The sequence below is a fragment of the Ceratosolen solmsi genome, unplaced genomic scaffold, assembly GCF_000503995.2.
Source record: "Ceratosolen solmsi marchali unplaced genomic scaffold, CerSol_1.0 scaffold27, whole genome shotgun sequence".
NCBI lineage: Eukaryota > Metazoa > Arthropoda > Insecta > Hymenoptera > Agaonidae > Ceratosolen > Ceratosolen solmsi.
Window position 1 is genome coordinate 303,781 of NW_011948426.1, and position 23,242 is coordinate 327,022.

The 23,242-nt window shown below is 27.5% G+C and overlaps 4 protein-coding genes across 4 annotated transcripts in view; 1 reads left to right on the forward strand and 3 right to left on the reverse strand.

Moving 5' to 3' along the window:
• The window catches only part of LOC105363063 (RNA/RNP complex-1-interacting phosphatase), an 80,382-nt gene extending 72,840 nt beyond the window's left edge, over window positions 1-7,542 (reverse strand). Inside the window, exons 1-2 of the mRNA XM_011500636.1 lie at window positions 7,434-7,542; window positions 6,934-7,009 (exon numbers count right to left, since the gene is read on the reverse strand). Coding sequence (XP_011498938.1) covers window positions 6,934-7,009; window positions 7,434-7,456 — 99 coding nt within the window. The 5' untranslated portion in view covers window positions 7,457-7,542. The remainder of the gene's footprint in view (window positions 1-6,933; window positions 7,010-7,433) is intronic.
• A 491-nt stretch (window positions 7,543-8,033) lies between these two features.
• Window positions 8,034-9,679, reverse strand: LOC105363064 (protein DPCD). Its single transcript, XM_011500637.1, has 4 exons — window positions 9,463-9,679; window positions 8,778-8,980; window positions 8,464-8,697; window positions 8,034-8,248 (listed from the first exon to the last, which is right to left on the reverse strand). Exons 1-4 carry the CDS (start codon window positions 9,524-9,526, stop codon window positions 8,144-8,146), a joined length of 606 nt encoding a protein of 201 aa, XP_011498939.1. The 5' UTR covers window positions 9,527-9,679; the 3' UTR covers window positions 8,034-8,143.
• An 842-nt stretch (window positions 9,680-10,521) lies between these two features.
• LOC105363066 (probable N-acetyltransferase CML3) lies at window positions 10,522-11,864 on the forward strand. Its single transcript, XM_011500639.1, has 2 exons — window positions 10,522-11,053; window positions 11,248-11,864. Exons 1-2 carry the CDS (start codon window positions 10,755-10,757, stop codon window positions 11,750-11,752), a joined length of 804 nt encoding a protein of 267 aa, XP_011498941.1. The 5' UTR covers window positions 10,522-10,754; the 3' UTR covers window positions 11,753-11,864.
• A 73-nt stretch (window positions 11,865-11,937) lies between these two features.
• LOC105363065 (L-galactose dehydrogenase) lies at window positions 11,938-16,675 on the reverse strand. Its single transcript, XM_011500638.1, has 8 exons — window positions 16,662-16,675; window positions 15,339-15,479; window positions 14,996-15,113; window positions 14,394-14,555; window positions 13,620-13,853; window positions 13,017-13,148; window positions 12,625-12,797; window positions 11,938-12,157 (listed from the first exon to the last, which is right to left on the reverse strand). The coding sequence occupies exons 1-8, from the start codon at window positions 16,667-16,669 to the stop codon at window positions 12,082-12,084; spliced, it is 1,044 nt and encodes a 347-aa protein (XP_011498940.1). The 5' UTR covers window positions 16,670-16,675; the 3' UTR covers window positions 11,938-12,081.
• Window positions 16,676-23,242: the final 6,567 nt, after the last annotated feature.

Genomic DNA, 23,242 nt, shown 5'->3' on the forward strand with positions numbered 1-23,242 from the left:
AGCGTACGAGTATCAATATCGTTAAGTTTTACCAGCCAGTATGTCGTAATTTAAATAGGAGATAACCTCATTTGCTTTCGAAATCAAATCGCTCTCATTTATTATATAAAAAATGCATGCATCTGGTAGACTCCCAGTGCCCGAAGCTTCGATAATAAGACTAATGAATAACGGCAATTTTTTGGTAATTGAAATACGTATCGTGGCGTTAATTTATCTAGAGCATCGTAAATTCATAAGATCCTTATTACATTGGGAATATCGAAATATCTTTGTTTCTTACTTTCACACACACACACACACACACACACACACACACACACACACACGCACACGCACACACACACGCACGCACATATTCATGTATTTGTGGATTATGCGGCTATAGTATGACGTGGGTTTGGTAACGAAATCGCGGAATGGCCAAGTTTTCGAGTGGTCGGTGCTTCTTATACCGTAACACACGAACTTAATGGTATCTTGAGATCTTATCCAAAGTCAAGTCTTACCGATCTTTTAAAGCAAACTATACAAATTGAAAAACGTTTAATACGACTCAAACGACATGGAGAATTTTAATATACTCGCGACAGGTCGAAATATAACCAAAATTGGATGGTTGATAAGAAAGTCGCGAAAAATTAATCGACCAACTAATCCGATAATTATAGACACCCATAGTGATGGTATGGAAAAAAAAAATTTATATAAGTCAACAATACAATTAATTTGCTTAATGGCACTAAATACGAGAAATATATTACCAGCCTTACGATTGGCAGTACTCTGTTATTGTCATAACTGAAGGATTTCTCTTGGTGTTTGCGAGAATCAGTGCCAAAAAGAAAAAGAATAAGAAAAAGAAAAGAAAAAGATTAAGCAGAAGAAGAAGAGGAGGAAGATGATGATGAAAAAGAAGGAAGAAGAAAGCTCGAGGCTATTTGACCGAATCTTCAAGTGAGATAATCAGCATATTCAACGCGCGACAAATGAGAAGGCTCTTAAATCGATAAGGCGGAGAATTGCCAATTTGTATAAACACGAGGCTGAGTATTCACAGTGCAAAAACTACATTCTACTTAAGGACAATTCGACTTTCACTTCTTAGCCTTGTGTGTATTCGTTTCCATCTTCTTTTTCAGTTAAAATGTGTTATTTTCACAGGGAATGGGAGATGGGGAGGAATAAAATCCATTTGATAATGCTTTTCATAATGGAAAACAAGGTCTCTCTCTCCCTCTTTCTCTTTAACGAAGCAGTTAATAAGCAAGCCATTTAACAATTTAAGAAAATGATAAACGACAAGTGAAAGGTGATAATAAACCGATAATACCTATACGTACATTAGAATAAGTATAGGAATTTTAAGTGATTTAGATTTTATAATGATTGATAAGGAATCGATATTAATTGAAAGGATAACAGTCAATTTCTTTTATGTAATTTGCTAAAAAAATATCATATAGATTTCATATCGCAAGATATTTTTTATCAGATCTATTTATTATTATATATTATTTATTAGATTTACGGAATTTCATGTAGGATATGTTTAGTAGAATATTGGGACTATTTAGACAAAATAAATACTTTATTTCAATAAATATTTTTAGTGTCTTTGAAGAAATGTCGCTCAAATGTTTAAAACAACAGCTTCGAGTAAACTTTTTGCAAGTATTAGCATCACGATCTTATACAAGGATTTACTCGTCAGCTAAGAAATATTGTCGTAACATATTTTATTTTCTTGAAATAATTTAGAGCCGCTCATAAATTAGCCGTGAAAAATCCATTTTGCATTATAGGAAAAGCAAAGTCTTTACGGTATTAAGGAAAAAATCATGGATTATCAGTAGTTGAGTAATTTTACTCGGTCAATCTCACGCACATAGATAAGCCACTATTTATCATTGTGTTACTTTTAAACTATCTTAATTATCCCATTATCAGTGCTTAATCCGGGGTAACTAGAAAAATTACAATCCCCTTAAATGAAAATAATATGGAAACAAATTCCCTCCGCCTTATCGCACTCTCGCGTCGTCGATGTTGATAATGGACATCCGTATTATAAGGCACACGACCACCTAATAATTGAAACATTTCGCATTAATTTGCCATTTCAAAAATGCGATGATGCACTTTGCCTTTCGATAAAACGACAGGCGAAAGAACGAGCGCGATCAAGAGTCAACGATTTCTCGCAGTTTTCCATCACAGACGGTATAGTATTTTTTCATAATAGTCTATCTCGATTTCGATGATTTAATAATAAAAAAACGTGGCGAGGAACTGCGGCGAGTGGTGGAGGAGGAGGAGGAGTAGCAGGGGGAAAAGGAGGAGGAGGAGGAGGAGGAGCAGGAGGTAGAATACGTGGGGCCGAAGGGGAGTTCGGTGGAGGTGATGGTGGCGGTAAAGGAACAGGGTGGGGGGAGTAGGGAGGAAGACGCATTATTAAAAGGGTCATCTCGCATTACACACGGTCGGCGCGTAACGGGCCGGCGATTTATTTTTCCTGTCGGCGGAGGCGCGCGCGCGCGTGCGCACGATGCGTCATATACAAGGCTGATAAACTGCCGAGGCCGTGACGGAGAGTCGAAAGGATGACGCAAGGAGACAATGGAATTCTGAAATCCTCTTATGTGCTTGGAAGTACGGTGCATGCGGATGTTAAGGGCAATATTTTGCGGACCCGGCCATGTTGATTGCGATCAATTAATTGTGGGCTTTCATTAGCATGTTGAGGCTTGCGAGCGAAAGTAGAGGCACGAAAGCGCGATTTCGATGTGCAAATATATGTGAATGTGCTTTACAAGTTCTCCGTGGCGTTGGAATACTTGGCATTGTGCATTGATAATAGGGACTTTTAAATTACGATCAAATTATTTAGAAGAAGTCGGAACCTTTGATTTGATTTTTCTTTCCGTTGATGTCGGCGATAAAAGTGATGAAAAATAAAATGAAAGACAGAAAAATAACGAATGAAGATATAGCAAACTCAAACACGTAACTCATACTTACGATATTTTTATGAATTCGTTGTGTACTGTATGCCCAACAACATAATAAATTGGATTGAGTGGATTCAATTAAATACTTGATCTCTTTATGAAATTTTCGACTTAAATGGTTAAGGCTTTATTGAAAATGCTTTTTATTATCGAGACTCCATTAACAATGGAATTTAATGTAAAAATTCACACTGATTATTAAGGATTGGTTATGAATTAGCAAAAATTGCAATTGGTTATAACGATTTTCTAATAGCGATAAAAAAAAAGCGAAAATAGCGATTTTATATGTTTATAAAATTCAAAATATTTTGCTCCTTAGAATTAAGTTTATAATGTACGTCTATCAGTGATAGCCTTAGTACATCTATTATAAAGATTGTCAAGTAAATGTTAAACGTTCTTTTTCACTTTTATCAATAATACGATATAATAATAATAATAATAATAATAATAATAATAGAATTTACTATTCTTCAATAATATTAATTGCTTGAACAATTAAGCTTTGTTTTGAAAAAAGTATCTCAAACCTTATAATTACATGAATCTCAAGTACGTAAAGTAGCACTTTTTCATTTTCATTCTTAAAACTACTTGAACGATCAGTCCATAACAAATAATCTCAAATTCAGACGTTTATGAAAGTATTAAATTTATAAATCTGTGTACATCTATTTTCTTAACTGGCAGAACTCTGGTTACTTTTTTCTGAAATTTGATGCGATCTTATCGAACAGATCCCTCCCGCAAAGAGTGGTATACACATTTGATTTACCGGCTAGTGAGACAAAGAGTGAGACAGACAGAGAGGGTGAGCGGGGGGTGGAGGGGGAGGAGATGCGAAAGAAAGTGAAAGAGCAAGATGAAAGAAAGTAGATAGTGTGCATTTGTGTATACTACGTGGTAAAAGTAAAGAAAACAAGATCGGCAAAAGGTTGAATAAGAGCGAGAAAGAGTCACAGACGAGAAATTTTTTTATTATTCTTGTGGTATAAGCCTTAACTGAGAACGGTCGTACATTATTCCCATTGTACTTTTTTTTATTTTTTTTTTGTTTCCCTGTTCTTTAATTCTTCTTTTTTACTCCGTAACGTCTTAACTGCTGGACGCTCCACGCGTAGTCCAACTCGGTGAAATTATCGAGAATTGAACAAAATATGTACATAATGTATTATCGCGAGGGCACTCTCAATCGTTACGTTTTACGTAAAATAATCAAATTACATACCCAAGTTTATGCGCGAGCTACTCGTAATCCTCAAATTGCCGAAGGCTTCGATTACGTTATCCGTACTTGCAAAAACGAACTTCCAATGAAAATTAGTTGGTTTATAATTTGACTAGCCCAGAAATTAATTTAGCATGCAGTGAAATTATGGCATGTCTGCCTTAATTACTTTGAAAATGAAAAGGCTCGTCTGCTTAGATAGAAAACGTATTCCTATACCTTGATCGTTATATTTAATTTTCATCGTTATTTAACAATTTATAAATAAGCGGTTTTTAAATTCTTAAAATATAAATAAACAGGCACAACCACCAATAGGAACTGCTATTTATTAATAAAATATTTTTACATTAATTTCAACAGCTGTAAAATACATTGTCCTTAAAATCCCTAATTATAACTATATTATTCTAATCTCTTAATCCGTAATACAAGATCATATAATTATATTGTTAGCAAAATTTGCTGTTACAATTTTTACTGCGAAAAATTTGAATTATTTTAGAGAGATCGATTAAAAAAAAACTAACAATTTGGAATTGCAAAGTTGAAAATTCATTGTGAACAACGGATAACGATGTATCACTCACGTTACACTATAATTGAAGTCGACAATATTCCCAATTTTACATCATTCACTATTTATCTCGTGCTCCAAACTATCCGTATATCCATCTAAATCTAAGTTATACCTTAATTATACCTGTTTGTACTGAAAGCCTTTGGTATAAAATCCCCATTAAAATAAAGTACAACGGAAGCATTAAAGTGCAGACGACTTAATAATTAAGCTTCGTCATTACTTCTAACGTAATATTAATTACACGTCACTACATTGGACAAACACTTTTCCTCCCTCTTCCAATCGCTTGAAATCCGAATAACATCTAAGGCTAAATGGATGGGCAGTGTGATGATGGTCGGCGCATTTGGTCGGTGAGGCGCGAGAGCACGTGAGGAAGAGAGATATATCTCACGCATACCTGTCGACACTGCCACCAAAGCGCTGATTTACATCGGCATAAATCAGCGAGTGAGCAAACGCGCGCGACTATAACGTGAATTGCTACGAGGTGTAACTATAAGCTCGCCAACCTGAGAGCAAGAAGAAAGTTGTAGGTCGGCGGACTACTGACGCAAAGTACTAACGTAACATATTTGCTTCGGGGATATGGCAGTGCGATCGATTTTTCTTCTTATCTTTTTCGTTATGCTAATTCGCAATTTTACTCACTGCTTTAATAAAAAATTCAAAAGCTTTTTTTCTCATCGTCTGGGAGTACGATGATCTTTTCTATTTTTATTATTGAATGTTAAGATATGCTGGTATTTAAAGCTCTGTGCCTCTGTTTATATAAAGAAATAAAAAGTTATTAAATGTTGGAGTATGTAGCTTTAACTTTCTAAATACACATTGTATTTCTATGATGGGAATCGCATAGTTTGGAAGAAGAAAGTGTTCATTTACAGTGCTTTGTTGCCCTCAAATCGCACCTTCGATTACAATAAAGCACAATCTAAAAAATAACAAATAGATCGAGTGACTTTTTTGTTACTGCAAGAAGTATTTCGTAATGAAATAATTAAAATTTCGTCCTAATAGTGACTCGAACCGCAAGGTGGCGAAAAGTATTGACATTTGACATTTTTTTTATTGAAGAAGGGATTCGTTATATTGACCTCCTCGATCTAAAATAAATAATATTTACTATATAAATTTAGTATAATGCCATTGAATTAAATATATATATAAATATTTTTATAACGTATTTTTAAATGGAAGTACAAAGTTAGATTTCTATTATTTATTCAACGTCCAAGGATTTCACTTTTAAAAATTTGCTTTTAGCAAAAAAATTAATATTTACGTAATAAAAAGGTTTTAACATGATGTTTAACTTCAAATTAGCACTAATTTATGATGTTAATATCTTAATTAATAATATTAAATATTGCACGAATAATCCAAAACAGTTCCAATGTAATAATTCATAATGTAACAATCATTGTATTTCCTAAATAAATAAAAATACAATCAAATATATTAATATGAAAATAGATGAGATACGTAAATATGTGCATTTACGTGAATGCATTATCAAAATATTGGAAAGATCACACTTGTACCGCAATAACTTTTTCATTTTGTTTTCCGTATTTAAATGCTCGTATAATATATATAAAAAATATATATAACTATTTAATACCTAATAAAACAAACAACTGTAATTCCTTTATCGTACAATGTTATATGCATTTATCGAAAAGAGAATATAAATTCGAGGACAATTAGGAATATTATATATTTGTTTCAGAATCTTTTTTATATTTTACTACAATAAAATCAATAAACTTAAGATTTTCCTAGGATTAGTATTAAACGAGAGTTCAGATACTGCTAGGCAACACTAGCATTTCTAATATTTTCGCATATTTTCTAGTACTATCTCAATATTTTCTTTTAAGCTTGAAACAAATTATTCAGCTAATTATTAATAAAATTTTTGTATTATAAAACTGCACCGAGAACGTAATTTTTATTAACATTAAACTACACAATGTTTCTTGATTTGTATGGATATCCATATTAATGGAAAATTTTTAATTTCACCGATCAGCCAAGTCATATTTATAATGATTAATTTTAATAATAAAAGATGTTTCATCTAGATTTTAATATTAATAACTTACCTCTTTAAGGGGTACTTTGAAAGCTAACAATTTTGTTCCAACGATAACGTCTCCATAAGGTTCGTAGTTTAACCATCTACATAATAAAGAATATAGTTTATGTGTACACATGATAACTTGTTTCTTTAATTCAATTTAAATTTCGCGGTGCATTTATGTGCCATCTAACAAATTTTCCATTTATCAATAATATTTATTATACCAGTAGTGGATAAAACAGATGAGACTGCGGTTAAACCCACGTCAGTACCCAGTATGAAAATAAATTATAAACGTTTTTAAGAATTTATAAAGAAACTTGCTATAATCTTAAATCAGCATCTCACTTTTATTCTAAATATAAATATAATTAAATGATAGAGAACGAGTTATACGTAAGCGGCAATACTTTCTAAACATAACCTCGAATTATAGCTACTACTTTGGAACGTTAAGTGCTAGACTTTATACGTTGTTTATCGAAAATATATTATTGAAATTTTGAACTCTAGTCTACTTGCCTTTCCGGTATAGATTTTGTCATCTTGAATATATTTTCCCATCCACTTTTTAAGAAAACAAATTAATAATACGATTACACCAACACTAGTTACATGCAACCAAACGACAGACGCCCCCTCACGGATTTTTAAAAGTTTTAAACTTTTACGATCGATATTTCCTTGTCCCTTTTTTTTCATTTTTATTAAAATAATCAGAATTTTAAATTGTGCATTTTAAACTATGCAAATTATTTTATGTAATAATTAAATGATTTATATAAAAACTAAATTAATAATTAAACACATTATGTTAAAAAAAAAAATATATATATATATATATATATATATATATATATATACATATGTGCATACATGCATGCATATGCGTCAAAACATAAATGAGAATATTATTAGCGATTAATTTTTAAACACCCAAGTTTGTTACAGAGTTTATTAAACTCAAATTTTTTAAACTTTCGTTCAGAGTTTTTTTAAAACTTACAAAGTTTGAGGCAAATTTATTTAGTTATATAATTTAATAATTTTATTTACATTGAAAAAATCTTAAGCTATGATTTTTCACATATAAAGTAGTTTCATTTATAAATAATTTTAAATAATTTATAATAAATGATAAATTCATTAAATTAATATTGAAACAAATATTGATAAATTCAATTCATCTCATCTTAGATGCTACCATTGTCCTTTGCTGACATTATTTAATGTTAACTCGTTGGACATTGCACGTCTCCTTCTTTCATGACTTTCAATTGTGATAACATGTTAAAAACTTTCTTTTCCATATCAAGAAGTTTTGGAGGTTTTTTGTACTGGAAAGAAAAAATATCCATTAACTATTATGATAATAATAAACAATAATAACCTAATTTATTTAAAAATGTAAGACACTGAGATGAAATAGTATCGATAACTAGTTAATTTTTAAAATAAACGATTTTTTTAAAACTAATTTTATTTCTTTCTTGACTCAGCTGTAACTGTGTTAATAATAATATTTATTTTTACTTTCTTATAATGAACTTACCGTTATTATTAACGTATTATACTGATGTGCGATAGATATTCTCTCTTGCTCTGGTTTCAATCCTGCTCGTTCTAAATCTGGTACTATTAGCTTTTTAAAATATTTTTTATTGCTTGTACGCACAATTATTGTTCCGTCATTCTCTGTTGTGATGGAATATACATCTTTGGGATATGGTAAATTTCTTATTCTCCATTCTAAGGCAGTTTTGGTGATTCTTCTTGCAACAATTGGCTAAAAATTGTAACAATATTGCTGATATATTAGTAAATGTTGTAGCACTAATAAAATTGTTTTATACCAAATAGACATACAGCGCTTGAGCTTTCACGGATGCCTACAGCGTCAAGATTATCCTTGGGTAAATCTGGATCACCGACTTCAACAACCCATCCAATTTCTTGTCCTAACTTACCCTTTTCTTTCCATGCTCTTTTTACAAGAACGTTTGTGTCCATATTATACTCCTCTACCATTTCTTTTCCATCTTCCATTAAAAAATGTATTTTTCTTTTACCTGGTATGGAAATATTAAATTTTGTATGCACTGCATTTAATAAATATAACAGTATTATAACTAAACATAATTATAAATAAAAATCTTATTTATCCTAAACTGGTAGATCCTGTTACAGAGTAAAAAAAAACCTAAGAGGAATAAAAAAATAATTAGTAATTTTAAAGTAAATTTATAATTTTGGTACTTCATTATTAATTTATTATAATTATTTATACATTTTTTTTCATTAGGATTTATCTTCTTTTTTTTTTTTAATATAGATGGTAATTAATGGGTAACATGTCTCAAAAGTCAACAAACAACTTTACTATTATTAGTAATAATTTATTTGTTGTTGCCGAAATGCCGGTATCGATCAAACATTTAGGTTAATCGAGTCACTTACATTTCGTTTCGTTGTCATTTAAAAATTTTTTTCGCATATAAATTATTTCATTAGTAACTATTAAAATTGACAGAAGAATTAATTGTTTAATTACCGTCTTGGATAATCGCCGTCTTTTTCGCATTCTGAAGAGCACTCAACCATTGTTCATCTGACATATTAAAAATTTTTCGTTATTTGAAGAATGCTATTATAATATAACGTGTGAAAGTGGGATCCAATAGTTTCAGAATTTCATACTTCAATCTTATCGAATTTCGAGCTATCGAAAATTCATGAAATTACTACTGTCTGATGACTGATTTTTGAATTTCATTTCATACGTAACGAAACGAAAAAAGTGAGAAAAAAGACTAGAAAAAATAAAAAAAATTTTTATATATGCTTCTTGAATTGAATTCTTATAATTTTTCTAAAACAAGTTCGCCGATCAAATGATATAATATTTTCTAATACATCGAATTTGCAAACAATGAGAAAATTTCTTATTTATATTTATTTACGATTTAAGGGACTTGTTACAAAATTCATCTTTATTAGACGTAATTAGTAATGTAAAAGTACACGGATTTATATTTTTCGCAAAATTTAGAAGTTTGCCGCTAATTGGCGAAATACGGGGTTCTTTAAACGCTTGTTTTAAGCGCTTCATTAAGCCGCGTATAATTTAAATAATATTGAAATAATATTGAAAATTAAAATTACCTTTGAATGTAATTTTCTAATGCAAGTATACAGAAATTGTTTTTAATAATTCTATGCAAAAGAAATAGTTGAACGTATTAATTTTATCGCCAACATTATTTAAACTCGTATTGTGGCAATTAACAATGTTATTTAAAATCTAACATTAAAAAGATAATATAAAAATTAGCTTCATTAATGTTATACTCAAGGTATGTAATTATGAAAATAATCTGTTAAAAATCTATTGATCTATTGATTTATATATGATAATTCGATCGGATCCGATAGAACACTTTTTAAGTCTTACGTATTTGAACAAATCAAAATTATTTATTGTTATGTACAAAAATTGGGGGTACATATTTCGTAGGTAATTTTCTGAGAATTTGTGAAAAAAATTATTTCTCTTCGGATGCACGTGAGTAGATAACGGCGTAGATTGTTCTCGTAGATCATAAAACAGGAGAATTCGGAATTAAGATTAGAAAGAGAAAGATAGTGGACTATTATTTCTTGTTTGGCCAATAGGCTCACATTTCATCTATTTTTGTTTAAATATTCTAACCTTTGAAATATCAGCAAATATTTTGATAACGTAAAGTGCCTAAGTTTCCTTATCCTTAAAAGTAAGATTAATAATTTGTGAATTTACATTTATTATAACAAATACAACATTTTTAGGTTTTTTTTTTTATAAAAATGAGTCACATTGTTGTCATTAGAGCGTACAAGCAAGGAGACGAGCTTAACTGTCACGAGGTTATTAAGGATGGAGTTATCTCCTCATTAAATAGTGCCTTTGTTGGCAATCTTCTCAAAGAAATAACGTTCCAAGTAATGATTTTGTCGGCCGCGGTCATGTTTATATTTTTTGGGATGCCATTCACCGTATGTTTGTTAGTTGTACCCATTGTTGTAATAATGACCTATATTGGTACATATTTAGCATTTACTTCCAAAGTTATGGAGGTAAATCAAGAAATATCGAATATTGCACGGCAAGTACAATTTTAACAGCTTATAAATTATTACAATTTCATTCGTTATGAATTATGAATGAATTCGTTGTATAATATTAATAGATCATAGATTATAATAGATCATTTTAATTAAGTTTATTGTTTTTTAATTTGCAAATTATTTACATTTTGTTTGGTTACAAATGATCAAAACAAAATAATTTTATCGACAGGATTTATATGTCAAATGCATTTTCTTGTTTTTGGGTAGCAGAAGCATTTGAACCTTATTTAATGAGTCGCAATCCTGCAGATGTTTATTATACAGTAATGAATGAAAAAAAATTTCGAGAATCAAATATCGATGTATCTTCGCAAAGTAAAAGAATCGTAGGGAGTATTGGTTTGTTGAAGAGTCACAGTCTTGACAAGGGAGCTTGGATTAAACGTCTCTGTGTTCATAAACATTATCGACGCAAGGGTATAGCATCTTGCCTTTTAAATGTAGCCGTCAATTTTGCTATTAAACAAGGTTACAGCTGCGCAAATATAGTTGCGTCAGAATATACCGAAGGTGGCAGAGAATTGTGTCTTAAAAAGGGATTTGAATTGAAACAAATGTATCACAAACCTATCCTTGGGTCGTTGATTACAATTTTAATGTACGAGCTTACTTATCAAATTAAGCCTGGAGACGATAACTATTTTACTGTTTCTAAAAAGCTATTTTCATTTTGATGAGAAAAATATGTTATAGTTTTGTAAGATTGAGTAAGCTTAAGTACGAATAACTAAAAGATATTTAATATTTGCTATAATTCAATAAGTTTCACGATCAAGAAAGTACTTAGACAAATCACGAAGCTGCTTTTATACACCAATTTAGAAGCAATTTTTCTATTTGACATTAAGTTACAAATATGGTAAAATAAGATCAATGTTTATACAACAATTTATTTTATTTTTTTTTAAATTATTCATAATAGTTACATTGCTCTATAAATTGCATTCATCTGTTATATAAATAAAGCAATTATCGAGAATCTGAGAATCAGATCGAGATTTGATTAGAGCTTAACAGCTTTCCAATATTTTTCGAGCTCAACTCCCTCCCAATGTTTATTTGAAAGTCTTGACAGATACCTACATTAAATGTTGATTTAAATTATTAGATTTGTTAGTGACATAAAAATCAAAACAAGTATAATAAAAATATAAAAAGCAAAATTGATGCAGTAATCTCAAATCAATATAATTGCAGAGCTGTACGATATTAGAGTTCTTTGTTTGGATGGTTAATGATAATAGGTAAACTAAATCCTTAATATAACAACTGAGAATTGATGACTAATTGTATCTATAAATAACTAAATGCTTCTAGATAATCTATTTAACAATAATTATATATATTCAATCATTTTTTATTTTCAACTATACTTAAGTAAATTAATCTTACAAAATTATCCAAATGTCGCATTCAGATGTATAATATCATATTATTTAGCTTTAATTTTTAAAATATATTATTATTATTAGTAGAGATGAAGTATTAGTCATGTTGACACAAAATATTGGTGATTACTTTAACAAAATTACTTTTGTGTACATACTTTTCTTTTATATGATCTATGTGATCTTTTTCTTTCTCGGTTATTCCATTGATAGTCACATCTACATTGATGTTTAACTCCTGACAATTTTGCATACCAACCAAATGTGTATCAATATCTGTACATTGTAAAGAGTGCCAAATTGCCAATTTTGCCAATTCCACGTTGTTATCCTAATAATGTTTATAAAGATGAAATTTACAAAATAAGATAAATTTCTTGGTAATAAAATAGAAATGTGATTATTACATCTTAACAGATAAATATAATATATATATATATATATAAAAAATGTAATAAAATGTATATCGATTTTAGTGATAAATTTATAGTAAAAAGGCAAACTCAATTCAATTGAAATTTAAAGTCTCAAGTATGAAATTTATACGTGCTTTGCAGTATTGTCCAGCTTCTTTACAAATTTTCTTTACGTCATCGTCAGCTGGATGCCAGACTGGAACTTCTCTACTAGATAAGAGTCCCATGCATGATGCTGCAGCACTTATAATTCCGACATTACGTTCCTGTAGTCATTATAAGTTATTATATATATTTCTATTTACTATTGCCCGCTTAAAAACATACGATAAATTAAATGTTAATTAATTATAATTACAAATTATTTGAATTAGTAGAAAATAGCTGAGCAATAACGAAAATTTAATCAATACATATATATCTGAAAATAAAAAATATTTTGCGAGAACATTTATAAAAAAAATTACAGTATCTTTTGTACAAAAAAATATTTGAGAATTTTTAGGGGAGAGAATATTTAAGAATATGCAAAATATTATCAGTTTTATGATTGATTTTATGTGAAACCAATGATATAAGGAATATCATTCCAAATTCAACAGCCTTTAAATTGCAATTGTTATGATTAAGTTGGAGAATACTTTTCTCAACAATTTGTTGCGATTATAGGCTTAATTCAGCAACAGCTCATTAAATACGAGAAAACAAGGGCACCCCCCCCCCCTAATGTATAATACCTTGAAAAATGGAATGTATTGAGACAGGGTATCATCGATCAATGTAAGTCTCGCGTAACTTAGTACGCAGGCGATTCTAATATTGCTTTTCTCAATGCACTCTTTAAGAATGGAAACGGGATAGCCAGTGATACCGATGTGCCTTGCACGTCCTTGAGCCACTTGACGCGACAGCTCCGGTAGCGTTTGCGTTAGGATGATGTCCAAGGATGGCGCGAACTCAATGTCGTGGACCTAGAATAATATTATTAATAATAACGTTCTCAAAATAGGACGTTTCGTTTATTAATTTATTGTGCTTCATGCTGTGTACCGTTCGTTGGGCACACTTGTTCGTTGAAAGTAACGCTTTTAGTGTAAAATATATTTAATGATCGAGATAAATAATAAGTTACTCTTGTGATATAAAAACAATGTATAGTATAATAATTTAATAAGAATAGTTAATTTTATATATGAGAACTTTGATTGTATGTATTGTGTGATAGATGACTTATTTCATATAAAGTTAAATACTTGAACTTTTATTTTATATAATGTAATGAATTGCAGAGAAATTGTAATTATTATGTGGACATGTTACTATCGTTGAAACTATTAATAAAATTACTTGTTTGTTTTTCGTACATTTGAATTATATTGTATAACCGCATTAGACCTTTATTTTAGTTATGGAACGCTATATTTATTTATGAATTTAGAAATCTTAATTGTTACTTATACTATATGCAATTATAGGATATGAAATTTTTTATGGAAAAAATGCATACTGACTTGAATGATATCGATGTAAGTGAGTTGAAGGAGTTTTAAACTCTTTTTTACGCTTTGGCAAGTTTTTTCTGTCGTAAAGTCAAACATATGTTCATAGTCTAATCCATATCTTCCAACTTTAGTAGCTATGTAATAAGCTTGACGAGGAACTTTTTTAAGTGCCTATTGAAATTTCACATACTTAATACGGCTAAATAATAAATCATACGGAAATATTTCTTTAATAAAAAAATAATAATATAGGGAGGGAGTAAGAATTACGATAATAAATAAATTAATGAACAGTTCACTTAATGTCGATTTTTATGAATTCATCATAATATTGCTTTTATATAAATGATATGTTATTAGGGTATTATATAGTATATAAATACTTATAATTTGATATAATAAATGGGTTATTGAATTAATATTACTCTTTATTTGCATTATTTTTCAAATTCTAATGGCTTAAGCGAAAGTTTTCTTTTATCTTAATATTCAATTTTTAGTTTTCGTTCTTGTTTTCATCGAATTTCAAAAGATATTCAATTTATAATACTTATTTTTTAACACTTTGAAGTAGAATGCTGTAGAAATATAAATAAACATTTCTCAAATACCTTTCCAAGTATAGTTTCAGATTTGCCTTGTCCATAATAATAAGCAGTATCGATATAATTTATTCCATTTTTTATTGCAGTTATAATTAATCTAATGCCTTCTTCTTCGTCAAATTCTCTATAATAATGTGTTTTGAATTTTAATAATTTTTAGGAAAATGTAATAAGTTAATTCATTATTTTACATAATCTAATTTTACATTATAATTATATTATAATTATTTAATTAAAGTTTTTTGTATTTTAAATAAACATGGCGATACACTTTAAGCTAGAAATTGAAAAATAATAAATAGTAAATACAATAAATATTATTTTTGGAGAATGACAGCTACATAGTTACCCATAATGACATCCCAAAGGTGCACCACCAAGTGATAATCTGCTTACTTTTAAACCAGTATTTCCTAATACTTTATATTCCATTAACTTTACCGCTTCAAGGTTGTGAAAACCTTCAACGTATGTTGGCGGTAAATCTACCCTGTAATAGTATATTATTAATATAGTAATATAAATAGTATATTTATTAATATGTTAAGAGGAACACACAATACATTTAATGTACATTAGATATAGAGCATATTAAATTGGATTAATTAGGGGTAAATTTCTTTCGTGGCCTCTAATAATTCAAAACCAGAAAGACAAAAATTATGATGTTACGGATAACGTCTGTCAAAATGGAAAAATTTTGTTAATGTTTTAATCAAATAAGAGGTACGCCATCCAATATAAATTATATAAAAATATTTTTATAAATCCATATTTTATAATATATTTCAAGGTGATTCGAGATTTCAAGCTAATCTAAGCTGTCATATATTTTTGATTATGAGCCGAACAAAGGTAAAAAATACGTTGGACCGCTATCTCTATATTTATTTATTTTCCATTATAATTCATTTATTTGTGAAAAAATTCGATAGACAATAACAATTAATATTTAAGTATTCAATAATTTATTCATATGCCATTAAAATTTATTAAATGCTATTCAAATTATTTTTAATATTATTAATATAATTAATGTTATCCATATTTAAAGATTTATTTAAATGCCATTAAAATTTTATTGTATTAAAATTGTTTTTATAAATGTTCTTGTATATTCGACGATTCTTCATTAGAATTAAAATATCTGTAATTTGAATTACGTTCGTGATAAGCAATAGATAAAATAATTAAATATTGCACCATATATTAATTGACTTCGTTTAAGAAGATTTTAATTGAGAAAATAAATTTTATATTGTTAATTTACTATTTTATATGTATATAAAATTTTTATTTTTAAATTAATGAATATGAACGTTTCCAATGGTAATAATATGGTACTTGATCATGACTTTTTTTTATTTTGTTTACATAAAATATAAAAAATGCACAATATTTTTTACATAACTTGTCACTGAGTATTGATAACTGAAAATATAGTATTATATTACATTTTATTAATACTAGTTTTTACAAATAATCATAAAATCAATACATCGATTATTATATTATAAATAGTTAGGATTTATTTTTATGGAAATTGATGGTTCGAAAAAAATGTATGAAACTTCAATTAAGAAAGACTTAATTTCATGTTTTAAAACTTGTTGCGTTCGCGGTTTAAGTTTTTTAATATTTGATTTTATTTCAGATGATACAATCCCGTTACCTTGACATTTCAGTATTTCTTAAATACTAAAACACTAATGATGCATTCATCATTGAATAATAAACAAACTTATGTATCTTGTTTTGCAAATAAATTCACCGAATGCTTATTCTTGTTAGATTTCCTTTTAACGATTGCAAAATTTATATTTCTACACGATTTAAAAAGAACTAAAATTTTCCATATACAATATTGATATTAATTTATGAACTTACGATAAATTAAAAATTTTGTTACTTAGCGAGACCATAACTCATTGAATAATTAGTAAGCGAGTAGGAAAAATAATTGGAATATTGTTATACTTGAAATTATTGTTTGATAACAGAAGAATAATAAACTTATGGATTACGTTGATTTCCCAAAGTTCGACTGTTCGGTATTGCCATCTAACGAATATTTTTAAAACTTTTGAACAACACTTGATTGATAATAAATGCATAGTCGGTAACTGCATTATTAATTGTTAAACACTTTATGAATTCATTAATATTGTAATTTATAAATAGCCTGTTATTAGTGATGCAGTGATAAAATAATTTTAATAAAAGAATTATAACATTTATATTAAATATTTTGAAAAAAATTAGCAAACTGAAAACTTCTATTCAAATCAGAATTACGATTAAAATTAATTTTTATAAATAATAATTTTTATGCTGTTTATATAATATTAAAACATTAATTATTTTGCAATAATTTTGTTAAAAAAAAAATTAATTTATTTTACAAAAAATTTATTTTTCAATACATTTTAATCATTTTAAATAAAACGTAAAAACAATTAATAATCCCACACAATAATAACTTGTATGGGTTGTATTATAATTAGGCTTATTAATAAATGATTATCAATAATTTCTAATTTACTAATTATCATTAAAAATTTCATATCTGAAGATATCTTCCATTCTGAATTATAATTTTTTAATAATTGAAACAAAAATTAATATTCTAATATACTATTTAATGCGCTTAATTTTATGATTTACGGACATTTTTACATATACAAAATATATTTACATTTACAATATTATATATATTATATATAATTATATTTCCGTGGATTGTTTTTATATACTGTAATACAAGTTTTCATTGATATTTCAAAATGTAATTATGAATGATAGATCTATAATTGACAAAAATTATTTTATATTTAATTAATAATTGAATTGGAATAAAAGAATATGTAATTCAAAGAAATATAAATGTTTTTTTTTATTATAAAGTTAAAAAAGTTATTCGCTACTGATTCTATAAGAATAATTTTTACTACACAACATGTAACTACGTATTCTGTATGTGTCGTTGTTTCACGATTATTAAATAATGATAAATCTTATTTATGTCAGATTTTCTTACAAGCTTAATAATATTAAATAAGATGTTACGTTATATAAGTCATTTAAATACACTTAAAAACTACCTATATGACACTTATAATATCCGAATATAATATTACACAAAAAGGCTCTTTTGTTGAATAAGAATATTTTTAAAAAGAATAATTACAATTTCTTCCATTCATGTAAAACATTCTTTGCGTTAAATTTATAACGTATACAGGTATAATTATAATGTTTAATAAAATAATTACATTTATGTTTACTTTAGTGATATGCCATGTGCCTCAGGCATAAGAAATTGTCATTAGAGCGTACACTGTTATTTTCACTTTCTCAGATATATGTAAAAACTATTGCTACAGCAATTAATTTATGAAAAATAATAAATGTACCTATATCTACTTTTTTTTAAAATTATAAAATATAAGATATAATCTTTTAAAAATTCATGTAGTTCGTTCACCTTTAAGTTACATAATCTACTAATGTCATGACACTGTTTTAATTATGTTTTGTTTATATTATTGAATAAACGTTTTCTTTCAAAGAGTTTCCAAAATTTTGAGTATTTATATTTTGAGTTTTTATATCATTTCTAGTACAACCTTTTTTATCTTGATTTCGTCAGTTTTAAATTTTAAATCAATTCTGCAAATCTTTTATATACCAAGCCATGCCTATTTATACTAAAATTGTGTTGATACAAAAGATAGTTTATTTACTGTTTTAATCTATTTTCTACAAAGAAGAAAAACTTATGACTAATGCTATAAGATATTTTTAAGTATCCTGAACCTTAGCTTCCGCTCTATTTGAATCCAATTAATAATTGTGACAATTAAAAGCAAATGAGTCCATTATTTAAAAATTAAAACGATAATGAATGCAAAGTGTTTGAACAGAAAATGTAACTGAAGCATTCTGTTTACTTATCAAATATTTACATTTCATTTCACTCAGTTTCTTCAATTTTTTAGAAACCTGTTTTTATAGGTGCTTAATTATATTTTAAATATGAATGATAAAATATTTATGTCTAATAGCAGACTAAGAATATATCAAATACATAAATAATAAATTATATAATATAATCAATTATGAAATATAAAACTTATAAATTTACGTTTTAGAAATGTTTATTATGAATTTATATTAATATTAATTGTTTATATTAATATTTAGTGTTAAATAAAAATTTATTACAATTATTAAAGACATTCAAATAATACTATATGAATATAAATAAATTTATTTTATAATTTTTTCTTTTCTTCTTGCTCTAATCTTTATGAATAACAAATAAATTGTGCTTAAAATATACTTACATTTTCTATTCCAAGGATAAATTAATAAATATAAAATTATGAAATCGTTCAAATTTATTGCAAAAGTTTGACCGGCTTCGAGGACGTGAATCTATCCTGCACACTTATTCACCTCTTACTTCATGCAGACCAGCAGCCTGTAGATATGCACTGCTATGCGTAAATGTGGTACCAAAATAAACAATAAATATTGTGGAGGTGGAACAGAGAGATAGAGATAGATATAGAGATAGATAGATAGATAGATGGATAGAGAGAGAGAGAGAGAGAGAGAGAGAGAGGTGATCAAGATAATTTGATATGGTATTCGTGCATTAAGCAGACAGTAATAACGTCGATGTAGTAGTTAAAAAAAAGACTGTTTAAGGCATACAAAGTGATTTTAAAGGTAAAGTTAAGTACAACGAGTGCTACCCTTTTTTGGCCTATCAAAGAGTTAAGTCAGCCTACAGAACTTTTATATAGAACCGTTTCGATTAATTCTTGTCAATTGTTGACATCGATAGAATTGGCTTCGAAATTGCGATAATGAATTTTCTCTTCGTTCGACTTTAGTTTGTAGAATGGAAAACGCCATTATAAACTGAAGGTAACTGGCTCTTCATTCAAAGGCATTAACTTTTGAATTGATTTGAAAAGGAACTTTATAATGTTTAAGATTCTTTAAGAAAAAATAAGTAAGCTTTTGCAGCTAAGTACAGTTGTAAAATCGTTATTGTTTGAAACGTGCTTTTACTCATTTTTATCAAAGAGTTTTGCAATAAAATACTTGTTTTCTAAACGGTTTCAATGAATAAGCTTTGCATTATTTAGTTCCATATATAAGCTCCAATTTTAGCCGATTAATTGACGCATCAACTACCACTTTATTTTATGATAGGTGGAGGACCTATAATTAATTGCGTACATATGTCGGTTACAGAATAGTGGCAGCGTGTCAGATAACGATATTATAATGTATAGCCTTAACGGCTTTTTGTCTGGTTACATAATTTACTTGATATACGAATAAGCAATAGCAAGTACCTGAAGTGCCACGTTGCAGAAATCTTGGGAAGCTGTGGATTTGCAATCTAGATCGATTGTTTTTTTTTTTTTTACGTACTTTTGTGTTTGATATCTTCGTACAATTATACAATGTATACAGAATGTTTATAGTCAGATTAATGTAATAACGATGTGGCTATTTGCAAGATTTAATATTCCTCGATTAAATTATATTTTATTTTATTAGTTTTAAATGAATTAATTTGTGATATATATATATATATATATATATATATATATATATATATATATACATGTATAGTCATCGAGTATATTTGTAATTCAGTGACAATGTTGACAATTTCCAATGGATTTTGAGAAATACTTATTATATAATACCATTATCTCATTATTTTAAACGATTAAGTTTTAAGCTAAGTTAGTTATAAAAAGTGAAGTTATTTGAAATACGACTGAATTCCTGTTGATTCAGCAAACGAAAAAATATATATTTGAACTATTTGGTTTGACTATAGAAAAAGAATACAAGTTTTGAACAATAAACTTCCGAAGAAAACAAAACCTAAAATATCCATACTACTCTCTGATAAGTGCGGGGGTGCCCGTAAAGACAACGAAAGGCTTTCATCCTGTCAGAAGTAAAAGAAAATAAATGTAATAGTCATTGAACGAACACACGGGCTTCTGCATTAACTCTGCTATAAATAGAACTTGTTGTAAGTTTAGCTAATCGATTTTCTAATAAGAGTCAAAACATTTTTTTCCTATCAAATTAACCGTTTTATAAATAAAATCGTTGAACTAATTTTCGTCTTCATTAAGCGGGTATTACATTTCTAAATAATTCCAAATTAAAATACTATATGGAGCAGGGTAAAAAAGTATCTTTATAAGCAGATATAACGTTTGTCGTACTATTGCATTAAAAATGATAAATAGCGTAAGTAATTATTAAATTTCGTGATGCCTTGATCAAATACAGAATTAAAAGTAAAAATATCTAGGATTTATTAAAATACATTACAATGATAATTTTAATTTAATTTACTGATAATTATTATGATTAATGGTAGCAATCGGTTTGAGTGTATATATTTAAGTAGAAAGTTAAAATGTTTCAAAAGTACAAATAAAATTAGTATATAAAAATGTATTAATTACGCTTTTTATTATAAAGTTATTAAATACATAAGATTGAAATTTAATATTCCTATATTTGTTTCTTGAAAGAAAATAAATGCCCATTTGGATCGTAAATGGAATAAGTAATAGAATTATTGCATTAAAATGGCATTGTGTGGCAAATAATTGTAAATTATTACAATTTATTTTATATTTTGAATATATATTTCTTTAAAAGGATATTTCTATATCGAGATACGAGTTATAACTTTGTTTGCTTTCCAAGATTATGTAGATGCATATATACCAATAGAAATATATTTAATTTATATATGATATATAATAATTTATAAATGATACGGCACAAAAAAAACAATCTAAAACACCAGTAGAAATTAATATTTAAAATATTTTTTATTTGAAGCATTTCTTAATTTATTTGCACCTAATCTTTACGTCAATATATGTCATTTGAAGTCTCTTAATCAAGATTTGCTTATATATTTTGTGTATTCAAATACATAATTGTATCCTATATAATAAGTTTTTATAAATTCAAATGATAAACAGTTTCTAATAGATCATTTTAGTATTTTATGAAAAATACAAACTTTATGAATATATGCCTATATTTCATCACGATCATATCTTAAATTGAATTTTTAAAAACAATAAATATTCAGCTTTATATATATATATATATATATATATATATATATATATATATGGATTCATTTGCAATAATTATTAAAAAAATTAATATATTTCTTACTAAAAGTTATAGGGTAGTATATTATATATACACAACACACCTAATATAGAATTATATACCTAATGTAGAATAATATATATAATCATTAATTCCAAGATTTTATCAACATGTTCGTAAGTAAAAATTCATTAAAGAAAATCACTGGCCTTAATGTTATATTATAAAATGGCCATTTTATTAAATCAAACACACAGACAATATCAAAAGCAATGTCGAGTTAATTCTGAATGAACTTTAAGGGAGTGGCATGGAAAATTTATTTTTGATTTTCAAATATTTAGATGCTTTGCATTTACGAGGTTGATCTTTGTCCTCGGACATGCGAAAGTCCACGTGCCCTTCAACCTCTTACGTAAAACCTCTGACTGTACTGTAGGGCGATAATTTTCTAAATTAAGCTCACGGATTTTCATCGTTTAGACTGCTTAATCGTGACATAGCATTTTCACGTCTTTTTGTATAAACGAACATTTTTGGGATTTCGGGATACAATGCACCGAGAAAATGTATTAAAAATGTTGTATTTGACAACATTTGTGTGATTACATAAATGTACTTCTTGCATACATATGTATAAGCATATAATAGACCAATATTGAACAGCTATGAAGTTCATTTGAGTTAAGGGGTTCATTTATTATATAACTGTTTTCTGAGCATTAAAATTGGGTTTTATGAATCATATTAGGCAATTCTATAGAATATCTATAAAGCGAGAAGTTTTAATAAATCGATAAAAGTAATTTTATTGTATACATATACGAAATATTTTAACTTAATTTTCAATATCTAACTTTTGATAATTATTCTTCCTATATTTTAACACAAAATTTATTTTTTCGCCATATTTTACTACGTATTTAGTGGCATTGTATGATTATTAGTTTTTTTTTTATAGAATAATACACATAAAAGTTCAAAATTTTCCAAGCAATAATTGTTATTACTTCAACTAACTATTATGCGCATCAAAATTATTGACAACAACAGTTATGGACACTATAG

Excerpts from the sequence above, each read along its gene's own strand:
- LOC105363064 (XM_011500637.1), bottom strand. The coding sequence starts at position 9,526 with ATGTCAGATGAACAATGGTTGAGTGCTCTTCAGAATGCGAAAAAGACG. Across the intron at positions 8,981-9,462 it reads GACGGCGATTATCCAAGACG|GTAAAAGAAAAATACATTTT; the intron begins GTAATTAAACAA and ends TTTCCATACCAG. Across the intron at positions 8,698-8,777 it reads TCCGTGAAAGCTCAAGCGCT|CCAATTGTTGCAAGAAGAAT; the intron begins GTATGTCTATTT and ends TACAATTTTTAG.
- LOC105363066 (XM_011500639.1), top strand. The coding sequence starts at position 10,755 with ATGAGTCACATTGTTGTCATTAGAGCGTACAAGCAAGGAGACGAGCTT. Across the intron at positions 11,054-11,247 it reads GAAATATCGAATATTGCACG|GATTTATATGTCAAATGCAT; the intron begins GCAAGTACAATT and ends TTTTATCGACAG.
- LOC105363065 (XM_011500638.1), bottom strand. Across the intron at positions 13,149-13,619 it reads AATACATTCCATTTTTCAAG|GAACGTAATGTCGGAATTAT; the intron begins GTATTATACATT and ends TAATGACTACAG. Across the intron at positions 12,798-13,016 it reads AAGCTGGACAATACTGCAAA|GATAACAACGTGGAATTGGC; the intron begins GCACGTATAAAT and ends AAACATTATTAG.